General features: G+C 41.2%; 1 protein-coding gene across 6 annotated transcripts in view; it reads left to right on the plus strand.

Moving 5' to 3' along the window:
- Positions 1–21,147, plus strand: part of RPH3AL (rabphilin 3A like (without C2 domains)) — a 211,455-nt gene that overhangs the window by 87,259 nt on the left and 103,049 nt on the right. For all 6 annotated transcript variants that reach the window (XM_072136270.1, XM_072136268.1, XM_072136269.1 and 3 more), the window contains one exon: positions 4,792–4,878. In XM_072136270.1, the coding sequence (XP_071992371.1) occupies positions 4,792–4,878 (87 nt within the window). The remainder of the gene's footprint in view (positions 1–4,791; positions 4,879–21,147) is intronic.

Here is a 21,147-nt window from a genome sequence, read left to right on the forward strand (position 1 = left end):
AAATAAATTTGGCAGAGAATAATAAAAGGTCTGAATAAATAATCTGATCTGAGAAAAATCACAAAAAATTGTATTGCAGAGAACATATTGGCCCACATTTACTAAAGGCTGTGTGCCAGTTTTCTGTTGGACTTTGCACGTTTTTTTCAGTGCAATCTGCTTGCACATGCATTTAAGGAATCTCCGAGACATGTTTCTGGCATATGCAACACAATTGTGACGCACGCTGCACTAGACCCAGTGCAACACAAATTGCACTGAAATGGGCGCTCCAGTGTTCAGTCCGACCGTGCACCACATTTATCATGCAAAGTTTGACAGAAATGTGTTCCATCCCCCTAGTTAAAGGTGCACAAAAAAGAAAGTGCACTCTGCCGGAGCAGAATGACGGATGGGCGACACAAATCATGACTCTGGCGCCCTCTACACACAACACAGGCAAGCTGCATTGTTCTTAGTAAATGTGCCCCATTTAGATTTTAAAATTTATATTAATAACATAAACAACAAAAATAATAAGACACACAAACTATGTGCATGCCCAAAAAGCCTATGTTTTTCACTGCCTTTGGAACCAAAAATAGTAATGTACTGGAATAAAGTCCCTAAAGGAAATCTACCATCAAAATCAAGCATGGATAAACGAGGGACATTTACCCATAAATCCAGGTACCGTGACTGTGATGACAACTAAGATTTGTACTAAAGTCACATGTCCCAGATCTATGAGTTTAGTGCCGCTGGTTTATCATACTTGGTTTTGAAGCTAGATTTCCTTAAGAGAGGTATTCAAGGAATAAGCATAATGGGTCAATAAAAGCTAATGGGGCACATTTACTTACCCGGTCCAGTCGCGATCCAGCGGCGGGTTCTCCCGCGCTGATTCGGGTTCTGCCGGGATTCACTAAGGTCCGTGCGCCGATATTCACCAGGTTTCGCTGCTGCGCCGAGGTCCGCCGAAGTTCACCTGCTTTTCTCTGGTGTATGTGAGTGCTTGATCTTGCGACACAAATGGCTTTTTAAATTCTGCGGTTTTTCCGAATCCTTCGGGTTGTCCGGTGGCCACGCCCCCCGATTTCTGTCGCGTGAAAGTCGGCGCAATTGCGCCAAAAATCGATCGCGTGCGCCACAATCCCGTGAAATACAGCGCAAAGAGGAAATATTCGGGGAAAACCCGACGGATTCGCGGCTGCGGACCCTTAGTAAATGTGCCCCAATATGTAATTGTTATTTAAAATTTAGTTCAGTCTGTTACATCATCACTGGGAGCAGAGCATAAGAGGGAGGAACTGTAACTGAGAACTGAACTGAGTTACTGATCATGGGACTTGTAGTTGTAGATGGCGGCCATCTTTGAGATAATTTTCATTTTTCACACCCCACCTTCAAAATCTATAATTTTTTTTATATTTCCATTTAAAGAGCTGTGTATGGGCTTGATTTCTGCATAACAAATTGCAATTCATAGTGAAGTATTTATTGTTCCATGCCATGTACTGGGAAGGGGGAACAAAATTCTGAATGCTGTGAAAATAATGAAAAAACGTATTTGCACCATTTTCTTGTGCGCTTTACATCTTTCACTATGTGCCCCAAATGACCTGTCTTCTTCATTATTTGGATCAGTACGATCACGGAGATAACAAATTTATATAGGATTTATAATGTTTTCATACATTTACAAAAATGAAAACTTAAAAAAAAATAAATTCTTCATTTTGCCTTCTTCTGGCGCTAATAACTTTATCATACACCATGTGGGTGGTGTAATGTTTTGGTGAATTTTGATGACATTTTCAATGCTACCATTTTAGAACTGTGCGACCTTTTGATCATTGAATTTTTTTATATTTTTCCAGATGGCAAAAAAGTGCCATTTGCAACTTTGGGCCCTATTTTCCATTGCAGGGTTAAATGCTGTGAAAAAACGTTATTTTGTTACATCATTTACAGGGTTCAATAACTAAAATATAGATTTTATTAACTCTTTCTTGGTGGTAAAAAAAATCATTCACTCTTGTTTATGGTTTTTACCGGATTTTCGCCGTACCATAAAAAAAAGGTGTTCACTTTATTCTATGGGTCATCACGATTACGGCAATACCCAATTTATATGGCTTTTTTATGGTTAACTTGTTTTGCAGAACATAGAACTCATTTTGTGAGAAATTTGCTTGTTTTTGCATTGTCGTGTAACAATGGGCATAATATTTATATTTTTCTGTTTACAGCTTGTAATACAAGCTGTACTTTATCTTGGTATCATGTCATGTAAATGTTACTTTTTGATCAAAATTTGCCAATTTTTTTTTTTTTTTTTTTTTTTGTGTCTATGGCGTTCACCGTACAGGTTCAGTGACAATGTTATTTAATTTTACAGGTTGGTGATACCATATATGTTGTGTCTTTTGGTACCGTATATACTCGAGTATAACCCGACCAGAGTATAAACCGAGACCCCGAATTTTACCACCAAAAACTGGGAAAACTGGGAAAACCTATTGACTTGAGTATAAGACAAGGGCAATCGTCATGCCGTGATTCTATGTCAAGGTGCCGGAACGACCCACATCCTATCACATAGAATCACAGCAAGGTGCACAAAGGGGTTAATACTAATCCTTGGACATGTCTTTTGAGGTGCCTTATATTATATAGTACTCTTATTAGGAAACATGTACTTAATTCAGTGTAGTTATGGATAGATATTTTGTTAATATAATAATAATAGAATAAAGAGTTAACAATGACAAGCCATGTTGCCTTAACCATTACTTCATTTGCAGACAAGCTTTGCTGACAAGCAACTTTTTAGACCTTAGTTATGGCATAGCAAATGGGAACGACAGATTAGTGGCAGTCGATAGTTCTTAGATGTCCTCCATTATAGAGTACACTTTGGGATGCGTTCTAGAGTGCTTAGAGCTACATAGGTAAGTGAACACTTTCCTCTTTAATGCATTTTAGGAAAATGCTACTCTGCATTACAATACCTTTTCATGATGTTAAAATGTTAGTAAGAGCTCAGCAAGACCAATAATTAAGTACTGTATATACTTGAGTATAAGCCGACCCGTGTATAAGCCGAGACCCCCAATTTTGCCACCAAAAACTGGGAAAACCTATTGACGCATGTATAAGCCGAGGGTGGGAAATGCATTGATCACAGACCCCCCCCAGTATATTGCCAGCAAGTCCCCAGTAGTATATAGCCAGCCTTCCCCCAGTAGTATATAGCCAGCCTGCCCCCAGTAGTATACAGCCAGCCCAGCCTGTCCCTTGTAGTATACAGCCAGTCCAGCCTGCCCCCTGTAGTATACAGCCAGTCCAGCCTGCCCCCTGTAGTATACAGCCAGTCCAGCCTGCCCCCTGTAGTATACAGCCAGTCCAGCCTGCCCCCTGTAGTATACAGCCAGTCCAGCCTGCCCCCTGTAGTATACAGCCAGTCCAGCCTGCCCCCTGTAGTATACAGCCAGTCCAGCCTGCCCCCTGTAGTATACAGCCAGTCCAGCCTGCCCCCTGTAGTATACAGCCAGTCCAGCCTGCCCCCTGTAGTATACAGCCAGCCCAGCCTGCCCCCTGTAGTATACAGCCAGCCCAGCCTGCCTCCTGTAGTATACAGCCAGCCCAGCCTGCCTCCTGTAGTATACAGCCAGCCCAGCCTGCCTCCTGTAGTATACAGCCAGCCCAGCCTGCCTCCTGTAGTATACAGCCAGCCCAGCCTGCCTCCTGTAGTATACAGCCAGCCCAGCCTGCCTCCTGTAGTATACAGCCAGCCCAGCCTGCCTCCTGTAGTATACAGCCAGCCCAGCCTGCCTCCTGTAGTATACAGCCAGCCCAGCCTGCCTCCTGTAGTATACAGCCAACCCAGCCTGCCTCCTGTAGTATACAGCCAGCCCAGCCTGCCTCCTGTAGTATACAGCCAGCCCAGCCTGCCTCCTGTAGTATACAGCCTGCCTCCTGTAGTATACAGCCAGCCCAGCCTGCCTCCTGTAGTATACAGCCAGCCCAGCCTGCCTCCTGTAGTATACAGCCAGCCCAGCCTGCCTCCTGTAGTATACAGCCAGCCCAGCCTGCCTCCTGTAGTATACAGCCAGCCCAGCCTGCCTCCTGTAGTATACAGCCAGCCCAGCCTGCCCCCACTAGTATCCAGCCAGCCCAGCCTGCCCCCACTAGTATCCAGCCAGCCCAGCCGGCCCCCACTAGTATCCAGCCAGCCCAGCACTAAAAAACGAAAATAAACTTACATACTCACCCTCCGGTGGCCCCGATGCGCAGCGCTGCTCCCCCGATGTCCGTGCGGGTCCTCTTCTATCGTCTTCTGTCTTCCACAGGGCGCCGACATGTTCTTCCCGGCCTGCAGGCGCATAATATGACGCGCCCGCTGCTGACGTCATACTATGCGACGGCCGGGAGAAGAACATGGCGGCGCCCTGTGGAAGACATAAGACAGAAGAAGATAGAAGACAGAAGAGGACCCGCGCTGACATCGGGGGAGCAGCGCTGCGCATCGGGGCCACCGGAGGGTGAGTATATAAGGTTTTTGGGTTTTTTTTGTGCTCAGCTGGCTATTGACTCTTGTATAAGCCGAGTTGAGGGTTTTCAGCACATTTTTTGTGCTGAGAAACTCGGCTTATACACGAGTATATACAGTAACTAAAAAGCTTATCCTTTTTGCCATTCTTTTTAGATTTATTTTATTTACTGTTTGAAATTAATTTTAAATAATGTTTTAATTCATTTAAAAGCTTGCCTGCTTATTAATCTGCAGTCTCCCTGTTTATGTTTAAGAAAGTCTGCACAAAATGTGGAATTGAAACCCTCAGCAACCTGAAACGGCCCACTTGGCTCTGTAAAATCTGCAGTGAGCAGCGAGAGGTAAGTAGTTACCTTCTGATTCTGAACATGGAAACTGTTTAAGAAGATAAAATAAATTAACTTTTATTATGCTACCATCTTTCTTTTCTTTTGTACACTGCTGAAATATTTGCAAGTTTATGGTTGAGCATCACCATTTGTTCTATATTATTATCATTGCCTGCATGGATCTGCTATAAACCGAATGAAGTGCACTCCGTACCAATGAACTGCATAGACCAATGTTCCTACATTGTTATTGTTTGATTTGAGTTTATAAATCTGGGGAAAATCTGTCCACTGAACAGTTTTGTAGCTTTAAAGGTTCAGAGGCTTGCCAGCTCTTCCTCCACATGTTATCGATACCCTTTTTGCAGATCCATCTTAAAAGGAATGTTTCACCAAAAAATACATATTTTAAAGGAGATTTATGCTAATCATTTTCTAGGTATTTTTGTTGACTGCAAAAATATTTTTCAATATCCTGAAATTTTACCTTTGCCATTAAGCTTAATGATAGAAGGATAGCCCTTTTAGGGCTGCCAAGGCGATATAGCAGTCTATTTACAAAACTGTCCTAAGACAGAATAGAGCCTTATCAGTCAGGCCTAAAACTTAACTTTTATTTAGTCAGTAAGTATTCTAACAGATTATTTGTCACACTTGTTATTAAAATCCGCAAATATGAGGCTTCTAACTATCCTAACTGCATTTATAAAACTGAGTATTTACTCAGCCTGTAAATACATAAGCGGGTCTCTGCAGTGACCCATTAATGAGACAGCCTCAGACGATTCAAATTAAAAGCCAAACAGTAGCCCCTCCCCCCCCCTCCCCCGTCATGTTTCGCCGGATAACTGGCATCATCAGGGGATCGGGGCTAATGAATTTTGTGAGGAGCTAGGATAGGTTTATATTACTTCAAGGTGGGACTACTTGTTATGGGCACCAATACCTTTCAGTTGTTATAAGGGTTGCCTATTGACCACTGTACTGCTGATGATGTCGCCAACGATGTACGATGTACGGTGCATGCGCAGAAGTTCTGCAAGTCCCCGCGATATTTTGAAAAGTTCACGCATGCGCAGAAACTTAATACAATGTCCGTAATGGCGATATCGCGCATGCACAGGGAAATAGAGTACTTTAGCCTGCGGACTCCCCAAGACATCGGATGCCAGGAGGATATGCGCATGCGCAGGGACTTAGTTTCTTTACTATTTCAAATCCCAGTAGGTCATTGATCCAGGTGAATCCCGGTAAGTTAATTCGGCTATACAGTCCAGTCAATCTGATTAGTAAATGGCATTAGTGAATTAACAGTGGAGAGGTCCCTAATGTAAAAGATAAGTGCTGGGCCATCGTCTAGCATTAACCATTCCATAAATAGTCCCGGTGACGTAGGAATAAGTATTGGGTGGCAATGTATGTATTCAATTTGGGCCATTACATTTGAAATTAACTGCATCCAGTCAGAAAGACGAGATGCAATTTAGGAGTCCCACTTTCTTAACCTATAGCAACTAGCCAGTACATTATGAATAGTAATCAATGGGTCCCTAATGTAATTGGGGATCCTATAAAAGTTTTTGTACGGAGTAGTGAACCTACTAATAACTCCCAGTTACGTGTGATTTTTAATAGATGTAATACTATTGTAAAATAAGTCCAACAAAAATGAAAAGTATGATTTTAGAGGAATGCAGAATAAGAAAAGCCTTCATTTAGCCCTTTAGGGCTCAAGGAATCCAGCTGGTAGATCCATCTAGCTTCGACCTGAAGCAATTTGCGATCAAGGTCGCCACCTCATGGGCCTAATGTCACTTTACAGAGGCCCCAAAATCTCAGTAGACTGGGGTCACCATGATGATGTTCATTGCCTAGCAATTGAGACTTCTGCATTGGTCCGTACTGAGCTAAGGTGTTGTGAAATACGAAGTCTAAATTGCTGTGTAGTTTTCTCCACATATAGCTTGGGGCACGGACATGAAGCAATGTATATGATATTGGTACAGCTTTTAAACTGTTTGATCGTATACTTACGACCGTCACAATGATTACGAAAAGTCTTCACTTTTGGTACGTGGGGACAAAAATTACAATTTCCACAAGGGAAAGATCCCTTGATGTCAGATTTCAACCAAGTAGATTGTACAGTATCTTCACTAGAATGTCTTTTAGGTTCTTACTCCGTCGATGCGTGATGCTCGGGTATTTCGTCAGTACCTGACATAGGTCCAAGTCGGATCTTAATATCCGCCAATGTTTTCTTAAGACGCGTGTGACTTCAGATGCATATCCATCGTATGTACCTATCCTCCGAATGATTTTATTAGCAGGTTCTTTAGGGTGAGTGTCCCTCCGCAGATTCTCGCGGGAACTATGCATAGCCCTACTGTAAGCTTTTTGTAAGGGCTTTTTAGGGTAGCCGCGTCACCGAAATTTGAGATAAAGGTTATCACACTCCCTCTGGAAGGTGCCCTCAGTAGAGCAGTTACGTCTGGCCCTTAGGTATTGTCCTATGGGTATACTCCTCTTTAATGGCATTGGATGCCAGGCATCCCAATCGAGCAAACTATTCGTTGCTGCTGCCTTTCTGTATATCTCTGTATTGACGCCGCCATAAGGGTCCAAAGAAATAGTCAAATCCAAGAAGTGCAAACGGTTAGGGTGTATCTCGTGAGTGAACTTCATACCCACCTCACAAATTCTTCAAACAAGGCAACACCCCCCAGAAGATCAATATATCATTGATATATCCACCCCAGAAGGGGTTGTGCTTGGTGTACTGGTCATTACTGTCATTGAAAACATATTGTGCCACCCACCACCCTAAAAATAAATTAGCATAATTAGGGGCACAGGATGTGCCCATCGCTGTGCCGTTAATCTGTAACTAATAAGTCCCATTAAATAAAAAATAATTGTGCATTAAAACAAACTCCAAAAGTGTCAAAACAAAATCATTATGTTTGTGAAACTGAATACTCTTGGTAGAGAGGAAGTATTGAAATGCTTTGAGCCCTAAGTTGTGCTCTATATTTGTGTATAACGCCTCTACATCGAGGCTAGCAATCATAGTGTTCGCCGAGAACACCATATCCTGGACACTGGTGACCGTGTCTTTAGTGTCTCGTAAAAAGGACGGTAAGGACTCTACAAAAGGGGCCAATATTGAGTCAATGTAGATGCTTGGGTTCTGTGTCAGATTATTATTCCCTGATATTATAGGTCTTCCAGGTACGGGGACACTCTCTTGTGAACCTTAGGTAAGGCATACATAGTGGCTACTGTAGGTGTTTTATTCAAGAGAAACTAGAGGTCATAATCTAGAGCTCTAGCTAGTATCCCTTCGAGTTCTTCAAGATACGCCTTGGTTGGGTTGTTTTGAAGCGTGTTATATGTTTTTTCATCACTAAGTAATCTCATGACCATGTTTTTATAGTCATCCCGATTCATCACAACAATATTACCACCTTTATCAGACGGTTATAGTCTGACTGTTGTTTTGTAATTCGTCCAATGCTTTTATTTCTTCGCTGGTAAGGTTGGAACTGATACGATGTTTTGATGGGTGGATCTTCCTTATGTCCTGAGTGACCATGTCAACAAAGGTTCCTATGGCTGCATACTGTGCCAGTGGTGGTGCCTAACTAAAATATTAACTCTGCAGCTCATTTGCAAATTACTATGGAGGAAATTTAAGTTTCAGAAAAAAAGGTGATTTGAGATTTCTGTTGCTTGTTCCTGGGAACTGTATTCAAGATTCCAAAGGGAACCTGTCGTCAGGGAGGTCATGTTTAACTTAAGACCGGTTCCAATAGCCTATGGCATGTTCATTTAATAAATGCTATTGTCAGCAATATTAATATATCCAGTGCTTTTTAATTGATTATTTTACATTACCTGGCTCCCAGCTAGCAGCCTGTGGTGAGTTCTGGAAGGCACGGGGGGGGGGGGGGGGTTGGGGGGTCAGTAAGCTAAACTTCCAATTCCAACTCTGACTCCTCAATTTCCCTAACTTCGACTCCAGCTCTACCAAAATGGTCACTGACTCTGACTTCAACTACACATTCCTGTTTTCCTGGTCACTCTAGCAGTGCTGAGATAAATGTGGGAATTCCTTCCCATTGCCTTATTTTCTCATTTTCTGATGACTTGGTAATTGTAGACTGTCTCCTTGAGGACGATGGCAGGGAATACAGGAGAATCATCAGTAATTTTGTAGAATTGAGCGACAACCTTGTCATCAACATCGACAAGTCCAAAGAGATGGTGATCCATATAAGGAGGAAAAAAATAGTCATTGACCCAATAGTGATCAAGGAGCAAGCTAAAAGCCAAGTCAGCACCTGCTAGCTTATCTACGACAGGTAGGATGGAAGACCAACAGTGATAAGGTGTACAGAAAAGCCATGACCAGATTGTACTTGCTAAGGAAACTCAAGTCATTTCATGTTTACATCAAAATAATAAAGATTTTCTATGTAATGAAAATGAGATGCATTCTGTTTTTCGCCATTGTCTGCTGGGGAGGAGGAATAAACGGAAAGGTCAGAAACAGGCTGATTAGAATCCTACAGGAGCTGGGGGCATAATAGAGGAATCTCTGTGTCCCCTGGGGGAGGTTTGGTGCGATAGGTGCCTGAAGAAATTTGATTCCTTCCCACTATACAGCATAATTCTACAACAGGAAAGCACCATAAGCAAGAGCTATCGCCAGTTCTGCTGCTGGATCAAGATTTCACAACTCCATCATTCCGAATACAATCAAACTGTACATCCAAATAGTATCAAAAACAAATAAAGCCTTAATCGCCCCCCATTACCCACTATGTGAAACATAGTAATTATTATGCACTGTTCGTGTTGTGTTATTTGCTCAATAATGCGCTGTTTAATGATTTACAAATCATGAGCAATGATGTACAAATTAATTTCACATTGGGATTAATAAAATTCTATTTTATTTCTGTGAATAGTAGCAGAGGAGCTTCATTATTGAGCATGTACATAATGGGGGTCATTTACTAAGGGCCCGATTCGCATTTTCCCGACGTGTTACCCGAATATTTCTGATTTGCACCGATTGTACCTGAATTGACCCGGGATTTTGGCGCACGCGATCGGATTGTGGCGCATCGGTGCCGGCATGCGCGCGACGGAAATCGGGGGCGTGGCCGAACGAAAACCTGACGTATTCGGAAAAACCGCCGCATTTAAAAACCGAAAATGTGTCGCTTGGGAAGCGCTTACCTTCACCTGGTCCAGCTCGGTGTATTCCGGCGCGTTCAGATGATTTTCAGCGCAGCAGCGCCACCTGGTGGCCGGCGGAGGAACTACCTTCATAAATCCCGTCCGGACCCGAATCCTGTGCAGAGAACGCGCCGCTGGATCGCGAATGGGCCTGGTAAGTAAATCTGCCCCAATGTGCCTTACAGCAACCAACAGAACCCATTGGTCAAAATGGATCTGCCATTTGAGTATTCTTAGCAACTTAGGGACGCTATGAATAGAAAATCAGACTGCCTACTTAAAAAAGCATGGGAGACATATTTGGCAAATTTGTCAAATTTTAAGCCACCTTTATTGCCCTACTATTTTGGTTGGGTGAATTAGGAAGAACCTAAAAGAAGGTAAACCCTAGAAGGTAATCTTCGACTCCTTTCCTTTATTACAATCACCGACTGCCTTCCTAGCTGACTCATCAGCAGAAACCATCAAATTTGCAGCCAAAAAAGCAGCACTCTCAAATGCCACCAGAAAGGCACTATGGTTGAAACAGTGAAGCGGAGACATACAGTCTAAATCAAAATTGTGCAGTCTTCTCTTTGCAGGAGAATTCCTGTTTGGCATAGAATTAGACAAAAATCCTAGATAAGGCTTTGGACAAGAAAAAAGGATTCCTCGATCCGAAACAAACTAGGTAACATCTTTTTTGTGGCTTCAGACAAAACAAGTAAGTTCTTAAAGGAAATGGAAAACAACCATGGAGACAGGCATACTGGAATAATTCCAGAGGTGGAAAGAACAAATTCTTCCTCTTCAGCTCCTCAAATTGTTCAGAGAAAAAACAATGACACCAGAGTGGGGTGAAGATTAAAGAATGTTCTCCCCCAATGGGAAAAGATCACATACAACAGTCTCCTCCTCATCATTTTATTTTATCCAGGAAATCCTCCTACACCTTGGAAAACCTTATATGGGAAAATGTGATGAACTTACAGGACCTGGATTTTGTGAGACCAGTTCCTCAGGAAGAAAGAGGTACAGGATATTATTCTCCTCTTTTTCTCATAAAAACCCCAATGGTACTCACAGACTAATAATAAATTCAAAGTTTTGAAACCATTGGGTAGCTTACTACAAGTTCAAAATGGAGTCGATAAAAACAGCAACTGTAGTTATATCAAAAAGAGTGGTTTATGCACCGTGGATCTCAAGGATGCTTATTACCATGTACCAATACATCAGGAATCTCAAAAATACCTTTGGTTTGCTGTATTGAACCCAGAAGGATATTCATTTACAATTAAATGCTTTGCCATTTGTTCTCTCTTCAGCTCCTCGGATCTTTACAAAAGTGATGGAAGAAGTGGTGAAATACAGATGAAGTCCTCATTGTTCTGTATCTTAGGACCTCTCAAAAAATATTCTGCTGGGCCGGTGAAAATATTAATCTGAAAGGCCTCGAGAACTCTGCAGCAGACTACCTCAGCAGAACTCAAATTCTACTTCACGAGTGGCACTTGAACGACCAGGTATTCAAGTCCGAAAGAGGAACCTTGGGGGGATAGATGCTTTTTCTCAGTACTGGTATCAAGAGCTCTTTTATGCCTTCCCGCCTATGATAAACCGAGTACTGCAAAGGATCTATGTAAGCAGAGAAAAGGTCGTACTGGTGGTTCCATTTAAGCCAAAGAAGGTTTAGTTTCCCCTCCATCAGATGATGGCACCATATCTACCATACCTACTTCCAACACGCCCAAACCTTCACCAAGGCTCGATCTTGATCAGAATCCAGCATTTCTTAAAGTCTCAGCCTTGATCCTGAAAGCTCCAGGTTAAAATACCAGTTTTTTGCCAGGGTCAAACTCCTTCTTAAGTGTTGTGCTATGGTTTATTGATAGTCATAACTGTCCAATGCTGTAATGAAATATTTTATGATGGCAGTACGGAATATGGAAGATATGAATGAAAGTAAGTCCACCATGACGGCCCTTATATTTTTCATCCCTTAGGATCACTCTGTTATATTTTTTGATTTTTAAATGAAACGAATGTACAAATAATTATAATAATTGAGTTGAATCCTATACTGGTGTAGTTATTTGTTAAACACTGAGGGGAGGTTTAGGGAGGGGCTTTTTAATCTCTTTATTGTCTGACTCTACAGAGGAAGGAGAAGCAACCCCCAGCGGGCCATCATTCAAATCAGCCCCCTTTCTCTAGAAGTCATATAAATAAACAGTAAAAATACATTAGGTATCGCCGCTTCCAAAAATTCCCGATCTATCAAAATAAAATAAATTTTTTTCACTGCGTTTAACCCTGTAACGGAAAATAGCGCCCAAAGTTCGTACTGGCTCTTTTTTGCCATTATTAAAATATTAAAAATTAAATAAAGTGATCAGAAGGTTGTACTGTCCTAAAAATGGGTAGTATGAAAATGTCATCAAAAGACGCAAAAAAATCACTCACAGCTACAAATGTATGAAAACGTTATAAAACCTATACACATTTGTTATCCCAGTGATCTCATCAACCCAAAGAATAAAGTAGACATGTCATTTGGGGCGCACATTGAAAGTTCTAAAATACAAGCCTACAAGAAAACGTTGCAAATGCGTTTTTTCACCATTTTCACTGCATTTGGAATTTTTTTTTTCGCTTCCCAGTTCATAGCATGGAATATTAAATGCCATCACTATGAAGTGCAATTTGTTACACAGAAAACAAGCCATCACACAGCTCTTTACAAGTAAAAATAAAAAAGTTATAGAGTTATAAAAAATTTTTTAATCAAAAATGGAAATTAAAAAAATTAAAAAAGGGCCGGCTCGTTAAAGGGTTAAAGTGCACTCCCAACACTCCCAAGTATCTGAGGTACTATCTCTAAATGGGATTGAAAAACCAGAAAGTGTAGGAAAGCAGTAGGAATCTAAAAATCTAGATGAAATAATTTTTTAGCAGAGGAGAGGCTTAACTGCAAAAAGTAAGTATACATTATGGAGTGCAGACATTATAAGAAGAAAATTATACACTCCGCTATGGTGCTGGGAAAAAAAAGAAAAAAAACATAATTTTATACTTGCCTTGATGTGAGTCTGATGAGGCACATCGGACGTGCATCACAAGCTCCCGCACCAGTGCTTCCTCTCGTGGTGAGTGGCTTAGTGTCCCAAATCACTCTGACGGGGTCCCTTTAAAAATTTCATGATGATCAGCCAACTATCGACCTGAGATTTGTTTGTCATTATTGGCATGATGGTGCCCTCGGTAAACATAGATTTGCTGCTGAAAAACTGAATTGGGGAGGAACAATCTCTGTACCCTGCTCTGTGCTTTGGCTTTTGTCTAACTTAACATTTATTAGTGATATGATGTGGTGGTGCTTCTAATTGCCCCTTTTTATTATGGCCAAGAAAGAAAAATGAATTATTCTTTAAATAGTGATTTACACAAATCACAGATTAAATACTATGTTATTTGCCAATGCTATTATGGCACAATACATAAATATTAATTGATACCAGTCAATATTATAGCCATAATATATTTGAAAATTTAGTCTAATACAATGGCAGCAAATTTTAAGAGACTGATGTATTATGAAGTCATAAAAGAAGAATTTGTCCGATTTAGAAGAAATACTACTCTTCACTTTGAAATGGAAACCTAATCAGTTCAAAGCCATTAAATAGATTGGCTGCTTTTCTTTACTTGCTTTGGAACCAAGCATATCATATCCCCAAAGTTATTATCCCTTTATTAAGATCTGTAGCTTGTCAGTTTTCTAGAAAATCAAAACAACAACATAATCACCACTAACGGCCTGCTCTCATCACAGTTATTTAATCAGTTTTGGGCCTAAATTATTTGATGCCTAATCCATGTTTGTTCAACCAGACATAGTTTTGGCTTCAAATAACCAATGCAAAAAACTGATAGAATACCCAAGGTGTGAACTGGCCCTGAGTTAAGAACATATGCCCAGTAACAGGGCCGCATCTGCCATGAGGTAAGATGAAAATCTTGCTTCAGGTGGCAACAGCAGCGCGATGCACAGGCCAACCATCTCGGCAAAATCTGCTTATAGCACTAGACCTTCCTCTTGTCTCCCACACAATACTCCTTCTGCCTCCTCCCACATCATGCCTGCACCGACTGCAAGAGCGCAGTGAGAGTAGTCAGCAGTACTGACTTCTACTGCAAGTACTGCCCTGACTGCTCCTGACACAAAAGCTGAAGCCAGCACTGCAGTTTCTAGCAGCCAATCACATTTACTTCCCCAGCCAAGGGAAGCTTCTGACAGCTACATCCCCTCCTCATCAGAAGTGACTGAAGCCTGGGAAGTGGATGTGGAGAGGGAATAAAGTCCAGAGAAAAGGAGTGTAAGCAGAAGGCTGTGAAGGAGTGAGCCCTAGCAGAGAGACACACTATAAGTTTCTGCCCTGTCTGCTTACTAGAGGGAGTGGAGGAGATCAGGGAGTTGTGTAGCTGCTGCTTGTGTGTTTCACACTGATAGCAGCTTATGTGCAATGACTTTAATTTCACTGCTCAGCCCAAAAATATGGTATAGAAAGTAGAATACACAACCATCCATCCATGGTTCTAGTACTACTTGTCTCTTCCTAAAAGTTATTGGGGGTCATTTACTAAGGGCCCGAATCACGTTTTTACGTAGATTTACCCGAATGTTTCTGTTTTGCGAAGATTTTCCCTTAATTACTCCGGTTTTTTGTCGTACGCGATCGGATTGTGGCGCATCGGCGCCGGCATGCACATGACGGAAATCGGGGGGCGTGGCCGTACGAAAACCCGACGGATTCGGAAAAACCGCTGCATTTAAAAAAACAAAAGTGTCGCTGGACACGCGCTTACCTGCATGCGGCTCGGCTTGGTGAAGTTCAGTGCATTCCGATGAACTTCAGCACAGCAGCGACACCTGGTGGACGTTGGAGGAACTACCTTAGTGAATCGCCGGAAGACCCGAATCCTCCACACAGAACGCTCCGCTGGATCGCGAATGGACCGGGTAAGTAAATCTGCCCCATTTTCTTCCCTGCTGATTATGTAGTTCCTTATCTACCCTTAAGGATACTTTTGTCTTTCCCTCTATTCAGAAACATAGTAATATGTGTCCCCTGTTCCCTTAGGCTGTATTCACACTAACATATGTTTGCCTGGCTGTAGCCAGGAAAGGATGCAGGAAACAGCGGCACATGGCTTTACAGAGGGAAAGATAGAGCATGCATCTTTTTCCTTTGCACAGTACAAAAAGGTGCCACATGTGTGTGGCAAAGTACTACCACCGGGTCACCATAGCCATCTATGGGGACCTATATATTTGTCCACAATATATACGTTCTTACGACGGTCGTGTGAATGCAGCCTTTGGGTATATTGACTTGGGGGATTTTGGTACAGATTTTCTGTCTGTAAAAATCTTTCCCATAGCACTCTGGAAGTACTGTGAAACTGTCAGCAACGTCTTAAAAAGTGTCCAAAAGCAGTACAATCATGAAATCAGTCATATTGACATATCATATGACGTGCATACATAGGCTCCAGTTTTATATTAAATTAGTTCCAATGAAATAACAAACCAATATAACAAAAACAATTTGTATCAACTTCTATGAGGGCGGTTCAATTAGTTTGATGACATGTTTGACGCCAGAGGACGTTCCTGAGGGAAGTTGGTGTTATCATCGTGTGCTGCCATCTATCAAATGACAGCAAAACAAATTGCAGACTGATTGATAGGTTAGTTTGTATTTGGCATCCATCTGAGTAAGATGTGTTTTTTTATATTTTCGCTATGAATGAAAAAGCGCAGTATCTTTCGCTAATTTGCTTTTTGTTTTTGGATGGGGAATAATTTGAGGAGATAAAAGCAAAGTTGGATGCTGTTTATGGGGGCACTTTGCCATCTATGACCACAGTTAGCTATTGGTTCAAAGAATTTAAACGTGGGCAAACATCCGTTTTTGATGAGGAGCGACCAGTTCGTCTGGCAGATGTGGTTACCGAAGAAATCATTCAAAAAGTCCACAACATGATATTCGCTGATCAACGAACGAAAGTGCGCAAAGTAGCAGAGGCCGTAGGTGTGTCAACTGGAATGGCAATTAATATTTTACATGATAAGTTGGCAATGAAAATATTTTCGGCCCAATTGGTGCCGCGATTGCTCACGGTGGACAACAAGTGGATGCAGCTGTTAACTTCAAAGCAGTGTTTGGAGCAATTTAAGCGAGATCCTGAAGGAGTTTTTGCTTCGAGTTGTTACCGTTGATGAAACCTGGATTCATCATCACACACCGGAAAACAAGCAACAATCAAAACAAAGGATTTCTCCTGGTGAATCTGCTCCAAAGAAGGCGAGGACGGTCCCATCAACCAGAATGGTCATGGTGATGATTTTTTGGGATGCGGCCGCATTTGGCGAAAAAGAAGGTGCTGTTTCAACACGATAATGCAATAGCATATTCATCCGGGGTTGTCGCTGCCAAACCGCTTGAATTGTATTATGAATTGCTGTCACACCCCCCGTATTCACCCTAATTGGCTCCCTGTGACTTTCTCTTTTTCCCTAACATGAAGAAATGGCTTGCGGGAAATTTTTTTTTTTTTTAGCTCCAATGAGGAAGTTATTACCAAGACAGAGGCGTATTTTAAAGAGTACGACAAATCCTAATTTTTGGAGGGGTTAAAAAAATGGCTAGAATGTTGGGAGAAGTGTATCTTTCTAAAAGGAGATTATGTTGAGAAATAAAAAAAATTTTGCTCACAGCTGATGATGTTCCTATTAAAATAGTGCTTAGCTTATTTCCTATTTACAAAACTATTACGTTAGTTCACGCATACTCAGTGGGGCAGGATCTTATTTCAGTTTTTTCGAGTGTAAGAGCTCTTTAGAAGACCTTGCGCATCAATTGTATTACAGAAGCTTTTAGTAAAGATGACACTTCTGTCTGCAACATCTGGATTCACTTGATAAACCTTGAATAAGTTGAAGTGGAAAGTGTAGTGGGTTTGCAAAATGTTACATAAAAGTTGCAAATTTGGTGCAAATAGACAGATGCAACCAATCAACTGGGAAAAATCCAAACTAAATCCAAGTACAGAGATCAATTTCTACGGAGTATCTCTAAATTCAGTACTGCAAATGCCACTTCCATTAGGGAAGAGAATGGACCTGATACAAAAGATTACAGCCTTTCAAGAGAGACAAAACTGCTTGTTAAGAGAAGCCATGAAAGTATTAGGTCAGATGACGTCATGTATACAGTCTGTTTAGTTCTTCTATAAGGTCCCGATCCTCAAACCATCGAGAGCTGAGAGGAGCAGTATGGGAGACATTAAAAATAAGTACCCCAAGATTGAAAGTCCGACATATAAAAATCTTCTCGGACAATGTAACTACAGAAGCATATAATTACGCCACCAGGTGGGCACAAGAAACCCAGACCTTCTTTTGCTATCAAATAAGATCTTTGGTTGGGCCGAATCAAATGTCTTGTCTCTCTCAGCTGTACACTTAAAGGGAAAATAGAACAGGATACAGGGAACAGAGGACTCGGTCGGAATCTGATTCACCAAAACGAAAACGAATGATGCTTAAACAGCGATATCTTCACAGATCCCGGAAATAGGGTCAGCCGACAATAGACCAATTTGTTACCCGTTCAAACACCAAAACCAACCATTTCTTCTGCTAGACCCAGCTGTTTCGGCATCACAGGTCTCATTTTGTGGATATAATCCTCCTAACCGAATGTCCCTCAGGTACTGGACTTTCTACAAGCTGGCTTTGATAAAGGCATAAGGATTTCCTCCTGGAAAGTCCAAATATCCGCTCTAGGCGCATTCTCTAATACTCCACTAGCAGAGATGGATTTAAAGGTTTTTGTAGGTCACCTCTAGATTAAGACCACAATTTAAAACCTGTATTTCCAATTGGGACCTATGCCTGGTCCTCCATGGTATCACCAATTCTCCCTTTGAACCCATAGAGAATACATCTATTAAGGATTTAATGTGAAAAACTGCTGTCCTTATAGCGATTAACATCAGCTAGAAGGTTGGGAGAAATTCAGGCTCTCTCAATCAGAGAAACATATCTAAAGATCTATGATGATAGAGTTATGTTAAGAACTAAAGTGTGCTCCAAATTCCATTGTAACGAGGAAATTATTGTACTATCTATTTGTCAGGATCCAAAATCTCCAAATTAAGCTTCCTGGCATTCACTAGATGTAAGAATAATTCTTCTACGGTATATCGAGACAATGAAGCATTGGAGAACAGATGTAAATATCCTTTTACAATATAGTGGGAAGAAGAGGCAAAAAAGCTTCTAAAGTAACCATTGCCAGATAAATTAAAGCCATGATCAAAGGAGCCTACAGTTCTCAGAATTAAGATGTTCCAGGGACAGTTAAAGCCCATGCAACTAGGTCTATGGCAACCTCTTAGGCTAAGAAGAGGGGCGCCTCCATTGAGGAAATTTTCAACGCAGCCACATGTTCTAGCAAGTTAACTTTTGCAAGACATTTTAGACTTGACTTACAAAACTCTAGGAACCTAGCGTTTGGTAGAAAGGTTTTGCAAGCAGTTGCCCCTCCCTTAGTATTTATCTGTTACATCTCCAGTTGGCGCTGTCATGGGGGATTACATGGAAAATGGGAATTATTCTCAGCGCTAATTTAGTTTCCATTAGGTCTACCATGACAGCCCATGTATAATTCCCACTTTCATGTTGTGTAAAAGTCGGTTTTTTCTCGTTACCTGAATTTCTATGTATGTGAATGAACATGCAATAAATTGGGTTGCATCCGCTACCTGTGTAATTATTCTGTAGTTACTAATGTGTGGATGCAGGGGTGGGACTTTTAACCTTTCTGCTTTATGTCCATACAGAGGTCAGTGAGTCCAACTTTGACAAGTTGGGGCTGTCAAAGTGGCCTAAATAGAAACTGGATTAACAGTGAGAATAATTCCCATTTTTCCCGGGTGTTCGTGCCGGGTCGGGGCTGTGATTACACAGCCCAACACAGGCACTTACATGACCATATGTCCCACAATCTTCTTCTGGCACAACGACATAGAAAGGCGGTGCGTTAGAAGAAGAATCCTTAATGGCCGCCGTAAAAACCCGTTACAACGGTCAATAAGGGGTTAAAAATAGACAATGTCTTTTCTTTATTTGTTCACATTTTTTCTCTTATAGTTGAGGTCTACCTACGATGTCAATTACAGACCTCTTATCTTTTTAAGTGGAAGAACCTGCACAATTGGTGGCTGACCTAAATACTTTTTTCCCCAGCTGTATATTTCTTGTCACTTATTTGTGTGGGTTTTATACTGTACATAATAAACACATGTTCCATTTTTATTTTAAAGGTGATCTTTTTTAAATCTCTTTCCAGCTGTGTGACAGATAACATCACTGAGTTTGAAATTATTAAATGTTGCTGTATACTTTCCACAGAGAAGCTGAATTTTCATCATATACAAGAGTTTTGTTTACCTAGAGCAATTTCCTAACAAAGCAGCCATGAAGTACCAGGAAATCATGCTGTTAGCTAAATAGTTTTCTCTATGCACCTGTAAACTTTTTTCAAGCAATATGAGTAAATATAATTCCATAAATATATAGCTACATGAGTTTGTTTCCTTCAATTGATTATTTAACAGTAACAGAACTAATAAAAATGCTTCTCAAATTCTCTATTTTGATGGATAGCTTATCCCTTGTTATAGGAAGTTACAATTTATTGCAATTATATCTGCAATCAATATTTGTTCATATCAATGTCCCTCACTGTATGGCGGTAGTGTGTCCCTCGCTGTATGGCGGTAGTGTTTCCTTCGCTGTGTGGCGGTAGTGTGTCCTTCGCTGTGTGGCGGTAGTGTGTCCCTCGCTGTTTGGCGGTAGTGTGTCCCTCGCTGTGTGGCAGTAGTGTCCCTCACTGTGTGAGGTTAGTGTGTTCCTCACTGGCAGAAGTATGAGGGACACTACAGCCATACAGTGAGGGACACTGCCGCCATACAGTGAGGAACACTACCTCCATACAGTGAAGAATACAACTATACACTGAGGGCCTGTGAGCCCTCTCCATGCACCCGCATCTGATGTACCATTATGTCACATGCCGTGATTCGATTTGATACAAATCAAATTTTCTCTGAAAATTTGGCGAAGCGGGCCAAATTGAAATGTGAAAAATTTGTCCATCTCTTGTTCTAACCACATCTGTCAAATTTGACAGGGATTTGGTCCACTGCCAAACTGCTTTAACTAGCTTGTAAGTTGGAAGCAAAGGGTCCGAAAGGTGGTGAGTGGTCTCTAGAACGGGCCAAAGGCAATCTACATTCAAGTAATGGGCCAAATGATGTTCTGAGTTTGGCAACTGATCAGGGAGCAGTCCGTATCTAATATATTTAAGTCAACCTGCTAGATAATAAATATGAAGGTCTGGGAGTGCCACGCTCTTAAGCTGTTGCAAGGAGGTTAACTTTAATTTGGCTCTAGAGTTGCCCCAAACAAAGAAGGTCATCAAACTATTCATTTGAAAGAAGAATCGAGATGGTAACACTTCCTCCATATGTTGCAGAAAGTTGGTAGAAAAACCAGAGCACTCCACGTGTCACAGCACTTATTATGTTAGAAAATCACGCTGAAATGTATGGTCTAACTCCATTTTATTTTTAAAAAGTAATAATATAAATGTATTTATAAAGTCTTATAGCTACGCGTTTCGAGGCTGTTCTAGAGGCTGCACATTTTCATCTTTTAATCAGATTGAAAGAGAGGCCAAGTCACGGGCCTCAAACCGCTTATGAATTTTTATTTTTAAAAAGTAATAATATAAATATAAAAACAAAATGTATTTATACAGTTTTAATTAAGTCTAGGACAGTGCACTAATTGTAAAGTCTAGGACAGTGCACATCTTCATCTTTTAATCAACAAAAGAGGCCAAGTCAACATTTACAAATTTCAAAACATGTAGCTATAAGACTTTATAAATACATTTAATGTTTTTATATTATTACTTT

This window comes from Engystomops pustulosus, chromosome 2, assembly GCF_040894005.1.
Source record: "Engystomops pustulosus chromosome 2, aEngPut4.maternal, whole genome shotgun sequence".
Taxonomy (NCBI): domain Eukaryota; kingdom Metazoa; phylum Chordata; class Amphibia; order Anura; family Leptodactylidae; genus Engystomops; species Engystomops pustulosus.